Consider the following 14,806-nt stretch of genomic DNA (forward strand, 5'->3'; position numbering starts at 1 on the left):
AAGTATATATTTATTTCATAAATTCAGTCTGAAAACAGATTCTCCAACTAACAATAAACCCATGGTTCATGCTGTAGCATTTAACATTGGAAGTATGTTTTGAGTTTACCATGAATGCCAGTTCATGAAAGCTACAAAGGTGATCAGTTCAGAAGTTACCCAGACACTGGAAACATTTTTGCTACTGCTACTCAATATCACAAATTACTGCAGACTGCATCGATAATCAAAGTCATAGAAACATAATTGCAATTTGCGAAATCACTAAGGACTCAGGTTAGAAGATCCCTGACACACAAAGAAGAAAAGGGAAAAACAGTAAAAAAGGTAAGTTTAAGAAAGGGTCTTGAAATCTACACCTACAAATCTACTATTAAAAGAAAAAATATCTTTGTAGATACAGTGTTATCCATACTAGAGGGAAAAAACCCACAAAACTCTTTCCAAACTACAAAACTTCTTGTAAAAATAATTTTTGCCTTTATCCGTTTAGAAGAATTAGGCCTTTACCATTGTCATTTGGCTTCTTTTTTTCTACAGAAAATGCCTTTTTGTTCAATAACCAGCACACTACCCTATAGTCTCTTTGTAAGGCTATTACTCATCCTTCAAGATTTCATGTTCAGACGCTGGCATTCTGCTTTCATGAAAAATACTGGAATCTTTGATAATGCCTTAATGTGAATGTCTGTCTTCTCCCAAGCAGCCGTAACAAAGGCTTTTAGTTAGATTACACAGGGTAGCACTTTCAACTATCCTAGAACTTATTGTTAACGAGAGATTGCAGATACTGAATCACTGCACAAGCAAAAAATGTGAGCTATGAGTTCCCAGGCATACAATTTATTTCCAAGTATTAATATACACCTTTGCTACCCAAACAGAATTCTGTTTTACCCCACTATTTTTCAAACTGATGAAATTTTAATCTCCAGGGATAGATAAAGAATAAGAACCACATGTGACTTGTGCGTATATACATATGCACACACTCCTCTATGAATTATATAATAAATAACTTCATGTCTGTCCCACCCCAACCAACCAAAAACCTAATGGAGGTTTAGGAATCAGAATACGTTCACTATTCTTAACTTTTCAAGTTTATTCTTCCTTTACATTATCATCAGTTCCAGAGACTGACAGTGAGAAAAAGTTTGTACTTGTCCCCCATTCTAACAAAACAGACAATCTTTCTGTTCTGTTGATTTGATGACAAAGTTTCTTTCAACAAACTATACTCAAATTTTTTTCCAATATCACTTAAATCACAATAGAAAAATGTAATGTGAACACATTGAAATAGATGTTCACACTTCACATACTGTACATATATGCACAAAACGTTGTTTATTTCAAGGAAATAACAATCAATTTGAGATTTTCTAGCACTAAAGTCAGTTCTTAAATATCTAAGTGGTCTGTTTATCTTCTAATATAATATACAATAGTCAGGAGAAATGTACTAGACAAACACCAGTAACACAAGGTAAAGAAATTGATTCTTGCTATGCAACAAAGTAAGTGTGCTAATATAAAAAGTGGGAAACCAAAAGCATCTCAACTACGCATTTGGAATGGAGCTGTTTAAAATATTGTACCTGTACAGGAAAAGATCTTTGGCCAAGCGCTTGGGCCCAATGATTTTGAAAATTATCTCGTACGTTTCAAGTGCCTTCCGATGAACCCCTCCCGGCAAAGCTGGATGAAGACATTGTGCCAAGCGCTTGCCTATAGTCAGCTTTTTCGGTACTACCTGGTACTTTGCGTTGTTCTGGAGCACCTGATAAATCAACACATAAAGAACAGCACAAAACAAATTAAAGTGCACTTTCATAAACAAGTTCCTGAACGTGGCCAGTAAGTCACCACACATAACCCCCCCACACTTCTAAAATATACCATGAGCTTTTTTCTTTGCCGTGCCTTTCACTTGTACACTTGCTATAGGTGGAATTGCCAAGGCATTTAAAACTTCACTTGCAATGGGCATCTTACCTACAGCTTGTCCATTTCATTTTACTCATCCTTTTGAGGACAAAAATTGCTATTTCCATCCACAGTAGCTCTAAGAGGACTATTAAACTGTGGGAGGTGAGCCTGGGATAACTTTAAGAAAATATCATAGAGTGAGACAACATGCAGCACTTTACCACTGCCTGAAACTATGTAATCATTTCAGGACTGGAACACAGAGTTGTATTTACATATTTAGGTTTTATTTTCCCAATATCATAGCCTTGACTTTGCATAAAAATGCAGCAACAACTGTTACAATCAAAAAAATGAAAAAAATGAGACAATTATGCAATTGCCAAGTGAGTGTCATTCTCCTCAGTGAAGCTCCCTAGAAACACATACAACTGACTAAAACAAGATTTTTATGGATATTTATTTGTAAATTGCTATTAAAGATTGCAATGATATTACATATTCAACTTACTAACTGTTAAAATTAATCTGAATGATAACATTCTCTGGTCAACAAATGATTTGAGCCCCATTTTATCATGCTTTATAAAAATACTGCTGATGTTTATATTGGCTACTATTTTTTACGCTATTTCAATAATATTGAATGATATTATAAGTAAATGTTAGTAATAAAAAAGATGTTGCATTTATTTCCACTAAAAAAGTAAATAATTTCTTTTACTTACAATTACAAAGGGCTCCCTCTAAGTCTTAGAAAGGCATTTGTTTGATTTGTTTGCTCCTTGCACACACTCAACATTTGGCTCAGATTGCTAAAATATTTGCAGGAGTATTAGATGGCTGGAACCTTGCACTTCTGTACTGTTACACCCCTGCTACAATACCCTTTGTCAATTCCTGAGTCTTTTCCAAGAGCACCTGCCAGGCATACCTTGTTTAGTTTCCCAAGTGCCGATATTAAATCTGCCCATTCACTTGAATATTCAAAGTTCTTCAGTGCTTTGTCAACAGCTGCTACATAGTTTCTGTACTTGGAATCAGTCAGTAGCTCCAGCTCCTCCGTGTTCATCCTCCCACAGTGTCCCCACTAGAGACTAGCTTGCAATTCATGTACAGACATTACCTGTTTAAAATTTAAAATAAAAAACCCTGAAACCATTGTTCACAGAGACATATTGTTAAAATAATTCTATAAAAAAACCACTACATTTTCCTCAGAGGCAGTAAAAATATCAATCTGAGATCAGTTTACAGCCAACCCTTAACAAAAGCTAACATATTGCAAAAAAAATTAACAGATATTTAACACATCCAAAACCAAGTCCTATTAAAAAAATCCACAACATCACAAACCAAAGAAAAATCCCTAGAAAATTAATGCCCTGTTTATCCCAAAAAGAGCACTGCTTGTTCTAAACAATGCAACAAAGGGATTTTTCATTTTCTTTTTTACTTCCTCTGGGTCCATCACCAGAAATCCACACCTTTTAACAAGTCAGCCTTTCTGCAAACAGAAGACACCAACCTTTCTGAATCACTTCCAGGCAGAAGACAAGAATGAAGGATACATACAATAGTTACATGCTATTTAAGAATACCTCTGTGCATCGACACTTCCTTGCTATTCTAATCCAGTGATGCAACTCTACTTTGTTTAAATATTATTGTCATCCATGCACAAAAAAAGTACATGTTTACTAGTGTTCTGTAATCATAGGCTTTTGCAATTTACTCAACATATTTTCATCCCATGGTAGTCTACACCAAGTAATTAAGATATACTAGATTCAAAAACACCACCCCATACTTTTATAGGTCATGGACTATTTATTTTAGTAGAGATTTAGGAAAGATGCAATAATTTTTTAAAGGAGATGAGCTTTTAATGCTGCTTTCACCTCAAGCAAATACAGCTCAATAGGAAAATCCTATTGTAGCACATCTGTGCAAAAAGGCAGATTTAGCACCCCTTTTAATGAGGGTCTTGTGGGAAACCTTTCAAGATCTCTCTGATTCTTGGCTTCAGAAAAGACTTCGCGCTCAGCAGATGCTGCTCTCTTCTGCCTTGATTAAAGGAAAATAGGAAGAAAATTATGTGCAGAAGCACAGGCTGAAGCATGGTAGACTGAAAATAACCAAGCAAACCATGGAACAGGTATAAAGCAGCTGTATTCATCAGACTGTCTACCAGGTATGATAAGGAAAGTTCCAAGAACAAAGAAGAAAAGAACAGATAAAATGAAAGAAAAAGAGTTGGATGGCAGAAGTGAATAAAAAGGCCAAGAATCACAAACCTTCTGCACTCTTGATTCTGATGGTAGACTAGTAATGACAGACTGTATCCAAGGTACAACAGAAATGCAAACCATTACTTAAAAACCATATCCTGGGTGTCGAATTGATAGATTTCATTATACCCTGCTGGCATAAGGCACTTAGGTCACACTTTTTATTAAAACAAAAATAAATTATTGTGGTTTCATTTTATAATAACCATCATTGGATTAAGTCCAGAAATAAGTCAAGTTTGCTTTGTAAAAGCTTTAAATGCCAACAGATTTCTCAGAGACAGTTGCACTACCACCAGTGTCTGATCTCCAAAAGTAAAAGTAAGTATTAATACTAAAAAAGAAGAAAGAACCAACATACAAAGGCATTACAATTCTAATTTTTCCAGGCACAAAGGATGGAGAAAGAACTTGACACATCAAATAATGCTTTCTAAGTGAAAGTATCAGCACCTTTTTTTATCCAGCTAAAGCATAAATGCAAGCACTTATGGTTAGCGTGAAAGACTCCGTCTTCCTCAAGTGCTTATGGTCTCATTTTTCTTTCTTAAAAAAAGAAAAGAAAATTATGCAATTTGAGATGATGGGGAGACAAAGAATTTCTTGCATTTTTTTCCCCACAATGAAATTTCAGTTTTAAACAATATATCTTCCAAACGATATGAGTAGCCATAATAAGCCAGGCACATAGAGAAGTTACTATGTAAATACTATATATTATTTTTATAAACCTGGGACTCTTTTTATTCTACGATCACTGAAACTACAGGAATGCCCATTTTTATTAGTTCTCGTATATAAAAATACACTCATCCTACAGGGTTTACTTTTTGTTTAGTCTGAATATATTTCAAAATGTAGTTTTTAATTTTTTCTTGTTTCTATTATGTATTCTTATCAATACTTTCCTGTTCTCTTCATTTGTAATAAAACTGCAGATTTAACAACATTTAATTTTACAGCTAATATTTCAATACAATGTTAAACTTGTTAATGTCTATCTCCTTAAAAGTATCACACCCTTATTCTTTCATAGTTTACTACTCTGTAAAATGAGATAAATAATAAAATTTGATAGATCAAAAAAATTGAAAAACAGCAGTTTATGCTACATCATCAAACAGCCCAGAGGATAAAGCATTTATCTGGCCATTACACAATCACCATTTAGCATGAGGGCAAACTTTCCAAGGAATGTTCTTTATTTGTTTCTCTTTTTAAACAAAGGAACAAAGAGCACAATCCTTTGTTTTGTTTTGGGGTTTTTTCCCCCCCTTTTTGCATACCAGAAGCTTCTCAGATTGAAGTTTAGCCACTCTCATGACTCTGGACATAGGCAATCTCTGACTTGTTAGATGGCCTCGCCTTTTGCAACGGAAAAAATAAATGGCAGTGCCTGAGCAGAAAGCTAATTATCAATAAGGAAGAAACTACCTAAGAAGTGCTATACACTTTCAAATAATTTCATATTACTATATTTTAACCACAACTGATTACAGAAGTAGGCCTTGACACTTACTACCTTCTATTTCATCTTCTCAGGGGGATTAAAATACAGACTCCACACAATTCTGGGTATACCTGGATGCCTGTGGAGTCCTAGTGTATGACTTTGACAAGGAAAGCAATTGCCTGGGGCTGTGGATCTTCTTTTGCCAGGGGTTATGTATAGCATGTTCACAGAGCAGCCTTCAATTCCCTTCATCAGTAAGGTGGTATTGGTTTTCCTCCAAGTCATGTTAAAACAATACTGTTACAGCTGTGTTTTCCACAGCAAATGCTCATCCTTCATAACTTATGTGCCTAAGAGCCTTCTGTGTCACATCAACACAAACTATTCACCTAAGAGGCTCTAAACGGTTTACACTGAGGCTAAAGAAACTAGAAGAACAACAGCTTCATCAAATCAATTCAATAAAAGCAGCTTTCATCTAGAATCTGTTTAGATTTAATCACAAGGTTGTAAGACTTCCCACTGATTCATAAGCTCTCCATTATCTGTTGTACCCCAAAGCTCCTCTTCAGGTTTGATTTGCTACTGTTCCACTCTTACATTTTTCAAGCCTCACATAATTGCTCCATTTGTCTCCTTCACACCAATCTGCAAGACTGAAACAGTTGCTTGCTGGTACAGGTCCAGGGGCTGATGGTTGTGGAGGACAAATCTGCATACATCACATCACTTCAAGAATTCTTAAGATTTGTTCCAATAACTGCAAGAGCCTGAGCTCAGAAGCTTGCTCCCTCAGAATTACTCAAAGTTTCGGCTTTGCAATGCAATATTTCAAGGCATTTCTAAAACTGTTTACCATTTAAAGCATGGTCACGGGATGTACAGTAAAAGAACTAATAGATAATTAAAAAGCAGATGAGAAAAATTTCTAATTTCACAACACTGAGCTATTGCTTTTTAAGCCGTGTATAGTGCCCACATACTAAGCTGGCAACTGCAGAAACACATTTTTATTTAAATAGACTTAATACTTTAAAACAAACACAGATTTGAATACATGGGAAACAGAAGCCTTGTCATTTGGTAATTTATTATGCTTTGCTTTGCTTCTCCTCAGAAGCACTTAACAACATGAATAGCAAAATAAGTGCTGCAATTCCCAGATTAGACTCTTCAGATAGAATTCAAATGTTGGAAATACATAAATTCTTCTATAACCACAGATAAAGATTTTCCAATTACAGCTGATTACTTCTAGATTGACTTTCCACAAATTCCTCATTTCAGAATTTTTCAAAGAGACATCTCTAATGTCTTCTGAAGAATAAGAACCATTTGAGCTTGTTATTTTGGCCAACTGCTATTCAGTAGAGTAACGAAAGAAGAAACCTCCCATTACACAAACAACCAACACAAAAGAACCCCACCAGACAGTATTATTAACTATAATTAGCCATGATCTCATTAGTATCCTGCAACAGTCTACCTCACTTAATAAGACTGAATATTGTGATTAATAACTTTCCAGTACACTTTTCTACCTAGTCATATTCACAAGTGGAAACAGTGCACTGTATTTTTCCACAGAAACATCAGCACTGTTCTAGGTGTTCAAATTTCTTTCCACAATAAAATTAAATCAAATCAAACCAAACTAGCATAACAATCTGTGCATTACCCATATCGGCAACTTCTAAATCAATACAAGGTGTTTTCCTGAGAGTGACTCTCATATCAAACAAGAATTAAATGAGAGAAAACCTACGGCTTGTACTATAGAGATTGGATTAGGTACCCAACTGGATGTGCTCCCTCCTCACTTATGAATCTACAAAACACGTTTATTGTTTATTATTTATTATTACACCAAAAAAAATTGTCAGCAAAAAGAAACTGAGTACATTTTTCCTTCTTTTGCACATTTGTCACAGAAAAAAAAAAAGACTGGTATAAAACTCTAAGTCTGGCACTGAGCATAGTCTGACAGAAATACATAAGGTATGTAAAATGTTCTTTCTGCTATTACTGTCATATGGTATTCCAAAGTATGACTTACATTAGACATGAGTTCATAAAGAGGAAAAAGTAACAAGCTTAAAAATTCATAAGGAACATACAATAAGCCTTCTCAGGATTCAACTTCTCTATTCACTGTTTAAGAAAACAAATTTATAATCATAAACAAACACTAGTGAATTTTCTCTAGAGCATAATTTTTCAAAAATAAAAAAGTATCACATCTGTCTGTTTGTTAGAGAAGAAAATGACCAAACACTTCTCAGTCTTGTTGGCAAATACGTCTCTTTGAATTGTCTCTTAAAAACTGAGTTTAGGGTGACATTTTAATCCCTCTACTCAATTCTACTTTATTACACCTTCTCAATATATAACAGGTGAACTACAAAATAGTTTGACGTACTGAACTGAAATTTTGATTTTGATTCCTGACTCACCAAGAGAACACTACTGATTCCTTTTCTTTCAGCCCTTGAGCACTGTGCCTGCATACTGCTCAGGAATATCTTACTGGCAGAGTATAACAGACATCATCTTTTCTGGAGTTAAGTACTTCTGCACTTCATGAACACCAGAATCTTACACTAAAGCTTCTACTTTTAAAATACCAAATTCATCTTAAGATCAAATCAAATATTCAAATTTCACAGGTCTGAACTTATGTCACTCACTAAATGAAAGATAATGATTTGCATCTTTGTTACAACTCAGGTCAACCATTGACTGAAAATATTTTCTTTTTCCTATAACAGTTTCCTGTGTCTTTTCCTTTCTGGCAATAAATGATTGATGAGTTATCTATGTAATATATTATAGCTTAATCAACATTCACTTTACATCTAAAAATCAAGAAAGTTCCATATAGCCACACTTTTTATTCTAAAGTACACAAAAACTTCTATCACGTTTTACTAAAAAACAGATTGTAATTTAAGTCAGAATAACACAACATAGAGAAAAATGGTGAAATGCTTCCTTGAATCTGTAGTTATCCTTCAATGCTCATTTTCAAGCACTTTTTTTGTCTCCTTCTTCCCTTTGTTGACCACTATATTTGAACAACCAATACTTCAATCTAAATCTAGAACTGATCCCTATATTCAATCACACATTTGTAGGAAAAAAAAAAAAAAACAAACAACAAAACACCTAGAATATAACCTGGACTCATTTGACATGTTTGCAGAGGGTTTCCTCCTGAAACTTTATTTCATCTCAGTTCCCAAATTTACCATCTTTATACACAACTTAAATCCTAAATTTTGGCAGCAATACATTCATCAAAGAAACATTTTGGGTAAAAGCATTTTAAAAATAATCTTCATTTCATTCAGTTGACATCCTAACAATACCAAATGCAGAATATAATATTTAAGATTTTTTTGTTGTTGCTTTTAATCATAGAATGGTTTGGGTTGTAAGGGACCTTAAAAAGCATCTAGTTCCAACACCCCTGCCACAGGCAGGGACACCTTCCACTAGAATGACATGCAACCTCCTGGAGTCACCAGTCACTTGGACAATGCTGAGCCAAACAGAAACATAAAATCCTTACTCAGAAGTTAAGTGTTAACATTGTATATAGTGTATCAACTACTGTTCCCTGGACCAAAGGAAACTGTTGCCTGCTGAAAAAAGCTTGGCTTGCACCCTGGGTTGGTAAGGCCTTTTTTAGCTCTACACAAGCAAACCTGCAGCATCACACAGCGTAAGCAGTTTCCCCACCTTCATAAAAAGACCCTGAGACTGCATATTAGAAATAAGGCTGTTTTGGATTACTCTGAACAGGATATGGAAGGTATTTACCCATCATAGCTAAATCCATAGTGACCACACAAGTTCAGTGGGTTGGAAAAAACCTTATGAAAGAGCAAACAAGCATGTTGTGGTGCGAGTGCAGCTGCACCCTGCCCGTGTCTCCCACACCACCTGCCAGCACCGTGAGCTTGTGCTCTTCCTGTCCCAGCAGAACTGCCCAGCACTCACGTGCAGCCGCTGGACCTGGCGGCTGCTGCCTTCTCTGCTGAGCAACGCTTGGTAAGTACACAACTTCCAACAGTTCTCTTCTCTCCAGCTGCCTGAGCACAACAACAGGACAAGCTTCCTAAAATAAACTGCAACTTATTTTCACTTTTATGTGTTTCAGCCTCATGCCTTCAAATGGTCACTATACCCTCTCTGAAAAGACGGCCTTTTTAACTGGCTAGCTTCCCTCTTCCAATCCTTTCCAGTCATATACTGATGGAAGACTTACCTTGAGGTATCATTTTTCTTTCTTATATTTTACTCTTATCAAACTAGTAATTCCAATTAATATAGTAATACAGTCAAATATAAATAACAAAACCATAGCAAACATATCAATGAAGTCAACTTAAACCAGTATGATGACATTTAAAGATATATTTTACACATTTTGCTTTAAAGGAGAGTTTGCCAACTTCCACTGTGATTTCACACTGAAACTTCTCTTTAAATATTCTGACACACAGTTTAACACAGAATCTACCAACTTAACAACAACAACAAAAAAGGTGACTTGGTAATTTATTCATTTATTCTTTGCTCACAATAACTTCAAAAATTGAAGATTTAGACAAATCTTTCATTTATCCATACCTATCGATCTAATAATATGTAGCTTCAGGTGACTTTAACATTCTGTCTCCAAACAAATACGATACTTCTTTTCACAAAGGCATGTCAGAAGTTCTCACATCCTTATCATTGCCTTACTTGGGTAACCTAATACGATGCATTCAGGCAAGACTTTGTCCAACTTCCTTTTTTATTATACCCTGAGGTCTAAGATATTAGTAATTAATTAATTTCAAATTTCAACTAATTTCGATCATTTTATTCTGATTTTAATTCTGAAATAGTGTCATATGCCAAATATATACCTACACATTATCTAGACTGTGGTTACATTTTGCAATACATCTGATTTCACAGTTCTACAAGTGGATTTCAAAGGAATTCATAAAGTAGAATCCTTTTCTGACTATTGAGAAAACAGGGGCTGGACTGAAACTTGTTTGCTCTCCTTATCCTCTGAAGTAATCCAGAACAGACATAAATAAAAGGTTAAATTCCCTTTGATTTCTTCAAATTATACTAGAAACTAGAAAATTAGACAAAGCACCATTCCTTGACTTCTTAAGCTTATATTGAAGAACAAATTTCTGATAAAATAGGAATGTGTTGACTAGTGAAACCATTTACTGATTCTCTTTGGTGCTTTCTTCTCATTTCTTGTTTCAGTTATTGGGGGAAAATGGTTGATCCTGCAGTGTTTCTTCTCCCCAACCTGTCAGAGGGAAACACATTGCTTACTGTTTCTATTTATCATTCAACTTCTTTTCAGCTACAAGTCAGGGCAACGTGATTATTAATCTGAAAGACAATTTATTTGCACACAGACCAATTACTTCTATTTTTCTATTTCATGTTTTTGCAGGTCTATTTTTCTCAATCATTTTCAAAACAGGTTTTTTTACAACATACTTCATACCTCTTCTTGGTTCTCTTCTACACCCTGCATATTTGATATAATACAGCTTCACAAAAGTAAAAAGCATTTTCAGCCAGCTCAATCCAGCAGTCATTCCTAGTTAAGTAAGAAGACACTAAAGGTGGACAATAGTAACTCTAGCCAAGAGAACTAAGCCAACAATGGAAGCATCCTCTCTTTATTCAAACAGAAATCAACGGCAGAACACAGGCTGAGCCCGTTTACACCAGTGTGCTGGTCTGGGCTGCAGTACAGCTACTTTTCTTTACCATAGCTGTTACGGGGCTGTGTTTTGGATTTGTGCTGAACACAGTGTTGATAATATAGAGATGTTTTTGTTATTGCTGAGCAGGGCTTACACAGAGCCAAGGCCTTTTCTGCTCTTTGTACTTCCATGCTGGCCAGGGGGCTGGGAGTACATGGGAGGTTGGGAGGAGACACAGCCAGGACGGATGACTCCAACTGACCCAAGGAAAATTCCATACTATATGACACCATGCTCTGTATATAAAACTGGAGGGAAGAGGGAGGAAGGGAAGGATGTTTGGAGTGATGGCATTTGTCTTCCCAAGTCACCATGAGAGGATGGGGCCCTGCTCTCCTGGAGATGTTGGAATACCTGCCTGACCATGGGAAGCAGCGAATTAATTCCTGGTTTTGCTTTGCTTGCATGTGCGGCTTCTGCTTTCCCCATTAAATTGTCTTTATCTCAACCCACGTGTTTTCTGGCTTTACCTTTCTGATTCTCTCCTTGATCTCACTAGTGGGGGAGTAAGCCAATGGCTGCATGGGGCTTGGCTGCTGGCTGGAGTTGAACGACAACAACCAGACAAACTGCAATCTTACCTACATAGTTTGCTGTGCCTGCAATGAGTATCTCTAATGGTCAGCGTAGTGTGCCAGAATTTTTACTCAAGAAAAGCAGTACCAGTATAAACACGGCCTAACTTATGAACTTAACCATCCACTCAAATGCACAGCCACTCCACTAGTGGAAGATGTAAGATAACTTGTCTTTGCAAGATGCTGTTTAAACACCTGTCACAGGTGCTACCAACAAGTTGGAAAAGTAAGACATTCAGTAAATTAGAAATGCAGCCTCTCCCTGTCTCATTTACAGGCTGCTTAGTTTCCAAATGGGTCAATTCTCATTTCAATGAAAACAAAACCAGGAATTATGCTGTAAACATTCTGCCTGTTTCCCAACTGACATTCCCCCTCATGACATTTCTAGATGCTATATTGAAAATGACTGTACATTTTGTATAATCACGATATTTAGACATCACACTATTAGACCTGCAAAAGCTGCTGTATTTCAGACTGTTTTTGAAAAGGCACCAACATTAAAAAAAAAAAAAATCAACCAGAAAGAGCAAATCTGACTGCCAGGCCTGCCTAAGGATTTAACACAGACAGACCAAGCCTTGGTAGCAAAACAAAAGACTAGGATCTTCAACCTTATACTGGGCCCCCTTACTACCTGCAAGCATCTAGCCTGTTACTATTTAGATACAGTCTTCTCACCACTTCACACTCCTACAGCTGGAATTCAGGTATCACATTGTGCAGTTAACCTGAGAACCATAACACTTTCACTATTGCTGGATATCAAAAGAAGATCTAGGAGTGAAAGGGTTCTTACAATCAGCAATGAAAACACAAGGGTTGAGTCACCCTTGGCTCATCAAAACCTGCACCTCATATCTAACATATTTTAGGTCATTTAAAAAGATAAATTGTTTAGGCTTTTCTAGTTATGGTCACAAGTATGAAAATGTTATTTCTAAGAAATATATAACACCAGAAGCTGTCACATATTTGTGCTTTTCAAACGGGCACCACAAGATTTGAAGCCATCCCTCATCAACAGATGAAATTTAACCCTGCACCACAGAAACCAGGGACAGCCGTACACCCCATGCATCCTCCCAAACACCACACACAACTCCAGCAGTCGGGCCAGACCCAAAAGAGGCCCACAGCCCTCAAGGTCAAAGCAGGACGGCCCTGGCAGCCCAACGCCGGGCTCATCCCCCAGCGGGAACAGGTCGCCCGAGGAAGCTCCTCCACGCAGGGCGAAGCCAGGCCCCGCCGCGCGGTGCCGGGGTGGGGGCGCGGGGAGAGGCTCCGCACCCCGAAAGCCGACAGGGCGCCGCGGGGGGACAGCAGCAGGGGCGGGCAGGTGCCACAGGTTAATTGATGCGGCGCAATTAACAGGCTACAACCGCCGCCCCCAGGCTGCTCAGCACCTGCCCCTCGCGCACTGCCCAGCACGGCCCGGCGGTGCCCGCGGAGAGGAGAGGAGCGAGCAGGGGAGGGGAGGGGAGAGCTGGGCAAAGCAGGGCAGAGCAGGGCAGAGCAGGGCAGAGCAGGGCAGAGCAGGGCAGAGGGCCGGCTCCGCTCGGCTCCACTCCAGGGGCGGACCCTCCCCGTTACCGGCGCGGCAACAGGGAGAGACGGAGGGAGCAGAGCAGCCGGGGCCCGCAGCCCGCCCGTACCGGGGGATGAGAAGAGGGGGCGGCGGGAACGACGTTACCTGAGCGATCCGAGCCGGAAGAGCCCGACCGACACCGGCACCCCCGCACCGCCCTGACAGCTCCCGGCGTGCCCCGCGCCGCGCCCCGCCCGCCCCGCGCCGCCGCGCTGCGCCCCATGGCGGCCGCGGAGGGAGGGGCGGGTGCGCGGAGCAGATGTATGGATGTAGATATGGGTATGGATATGGATCTGGGTATGCGTGTATACTTATTTTGCCTGATCTTCACATAGTTTACCAAATATAGTGCAGGTAAAAATAGAAGGCGGGTGGTAATTTACAAAATATGCTACAGGTTACCCAGTGAACCTGTGGATATCCCATCCCTGGAAGTGTTCTAGGCCAGGTTGGATGGGGCTCTGAGCAACCTTGTCTAGTGGAAGGTGTCCCTGCACATGGTGGGAGGATTGTGAACAAGATGACCTTTAAGGTCACAGAATCACAGAATCAATTAGGTTGGAAAAGACCTCTGAGATCATCTAGTCCAACCCTTGACCGAACACCACTGTGTCAACTAGACCATGGCACTGAGTGCCATGTCCAGTTTTTCCTTAGACACCTTCAGGGACAGTGACTCCACCACTTCTCTGGACAGCCCATTTCAATTCCTAATCACCCTTTCTGTGAAGAAATTCCTCTTAATGTGCAGACTTAACCTCCCCTGGTGCAGCTAAAGACTGTGTGTTCTCATCCTGTCGGTAGTTGCCTGGGAGAAGAGGCTGACCTGCACCTGGTCACTTCCAACTCAAACTGGTCTGTGATGCTATGATAACTGGTCTGTATGATGCCTATGCTTATGTTTACAGTAGTTGTACTAGGAATTTTCTAAAATTTGTTGGGATTTGTATGCTTGAGTCCATACACAAAGGTGTATGGGTGCCCACATGGACGCTATCAGAAGGAATATTTCACTGCAAGAGTTATTTTCAAATGACCAGTGCCACAGAATAAAGGGTACATTTCTTAGGCTGCAGTCTGTTAGTTTCAAAGTCATCATTGCAAATCTCAAATTTCAGCAGGCTTCAAAATAGCAAACAGTTCTTACAGTTATAGATTACTTAACT

The 14,806-nt window shown here is 38.4% G+C and overlaps 2 protein-coding genes across 13 annotated transcripts in view; one reads left to right on the forward strand and one right to left on the reverse strand.

Moving 5' to 3' along the window:
• Positions 1-13,825, reverse strand: part of DOP1A (DOP1 leucine zipper like protein A) — a 61,686-nt gene extending 47,861 nt beyond the window's left edge. For 5 of the 8 annotated variants that reach the window (XM_032681223.1, XM_032681224.1, XM_032681217.1 and 2 more), the window contains exons 1-3: positions 13,746-13,825; positions 2,867-3,058; positions 1,602-1,783 (exon numbers count right to left, since the gene is read on the reverse strand). In XM_032681223.1, coding sequence (XP_032537114.1) covers positions 1,602-1,783; positions 2,867-3,004 — 320 coding nt within the window. In that variant the 5' untranslated portion in view covers positions 3,005-3,058; positions 13,746-13,825. The other 3 variants (XM_032681219.1, XM_032681218.1, XM_032681220.1) reach the window with 3 other exon arrangements.
• UBE3D (ubiquitin protein ligase E3D) overlaps positions 13,309-14,806 on the forward strand; it is an 84,869-nt gene continuing 83,371 nt past the window's right edge. For all 5 annotated transcript variants that reach the window (XM_032681230.1, XM_032681233.1, XM_032681229.1 and 2 more), the window contains exon 1: positions 13,309-13,315. The gene's annotated coding sequence lies outside the window, so the exon portion shown is untranslated. The remainder of the gene's footprint in view (positions 13,316-14,806) is intronic.

This window comes from Chiroxiphia lanceolata, chromosome 3 (assembly GCF_009829145.1).
Source record: "Chiroxiphia lanceolata isolate bChiLan1 chromosome 3, bChiLan1.pri, whole genome shotgun sequence".
Classification (NCBI taxonomy): Eukaryota; Metazoa; Chordata; class Aves; order Passeriformes; family Pipridae; genus Chiroxiphia; species Chiroxiphia lanceolata.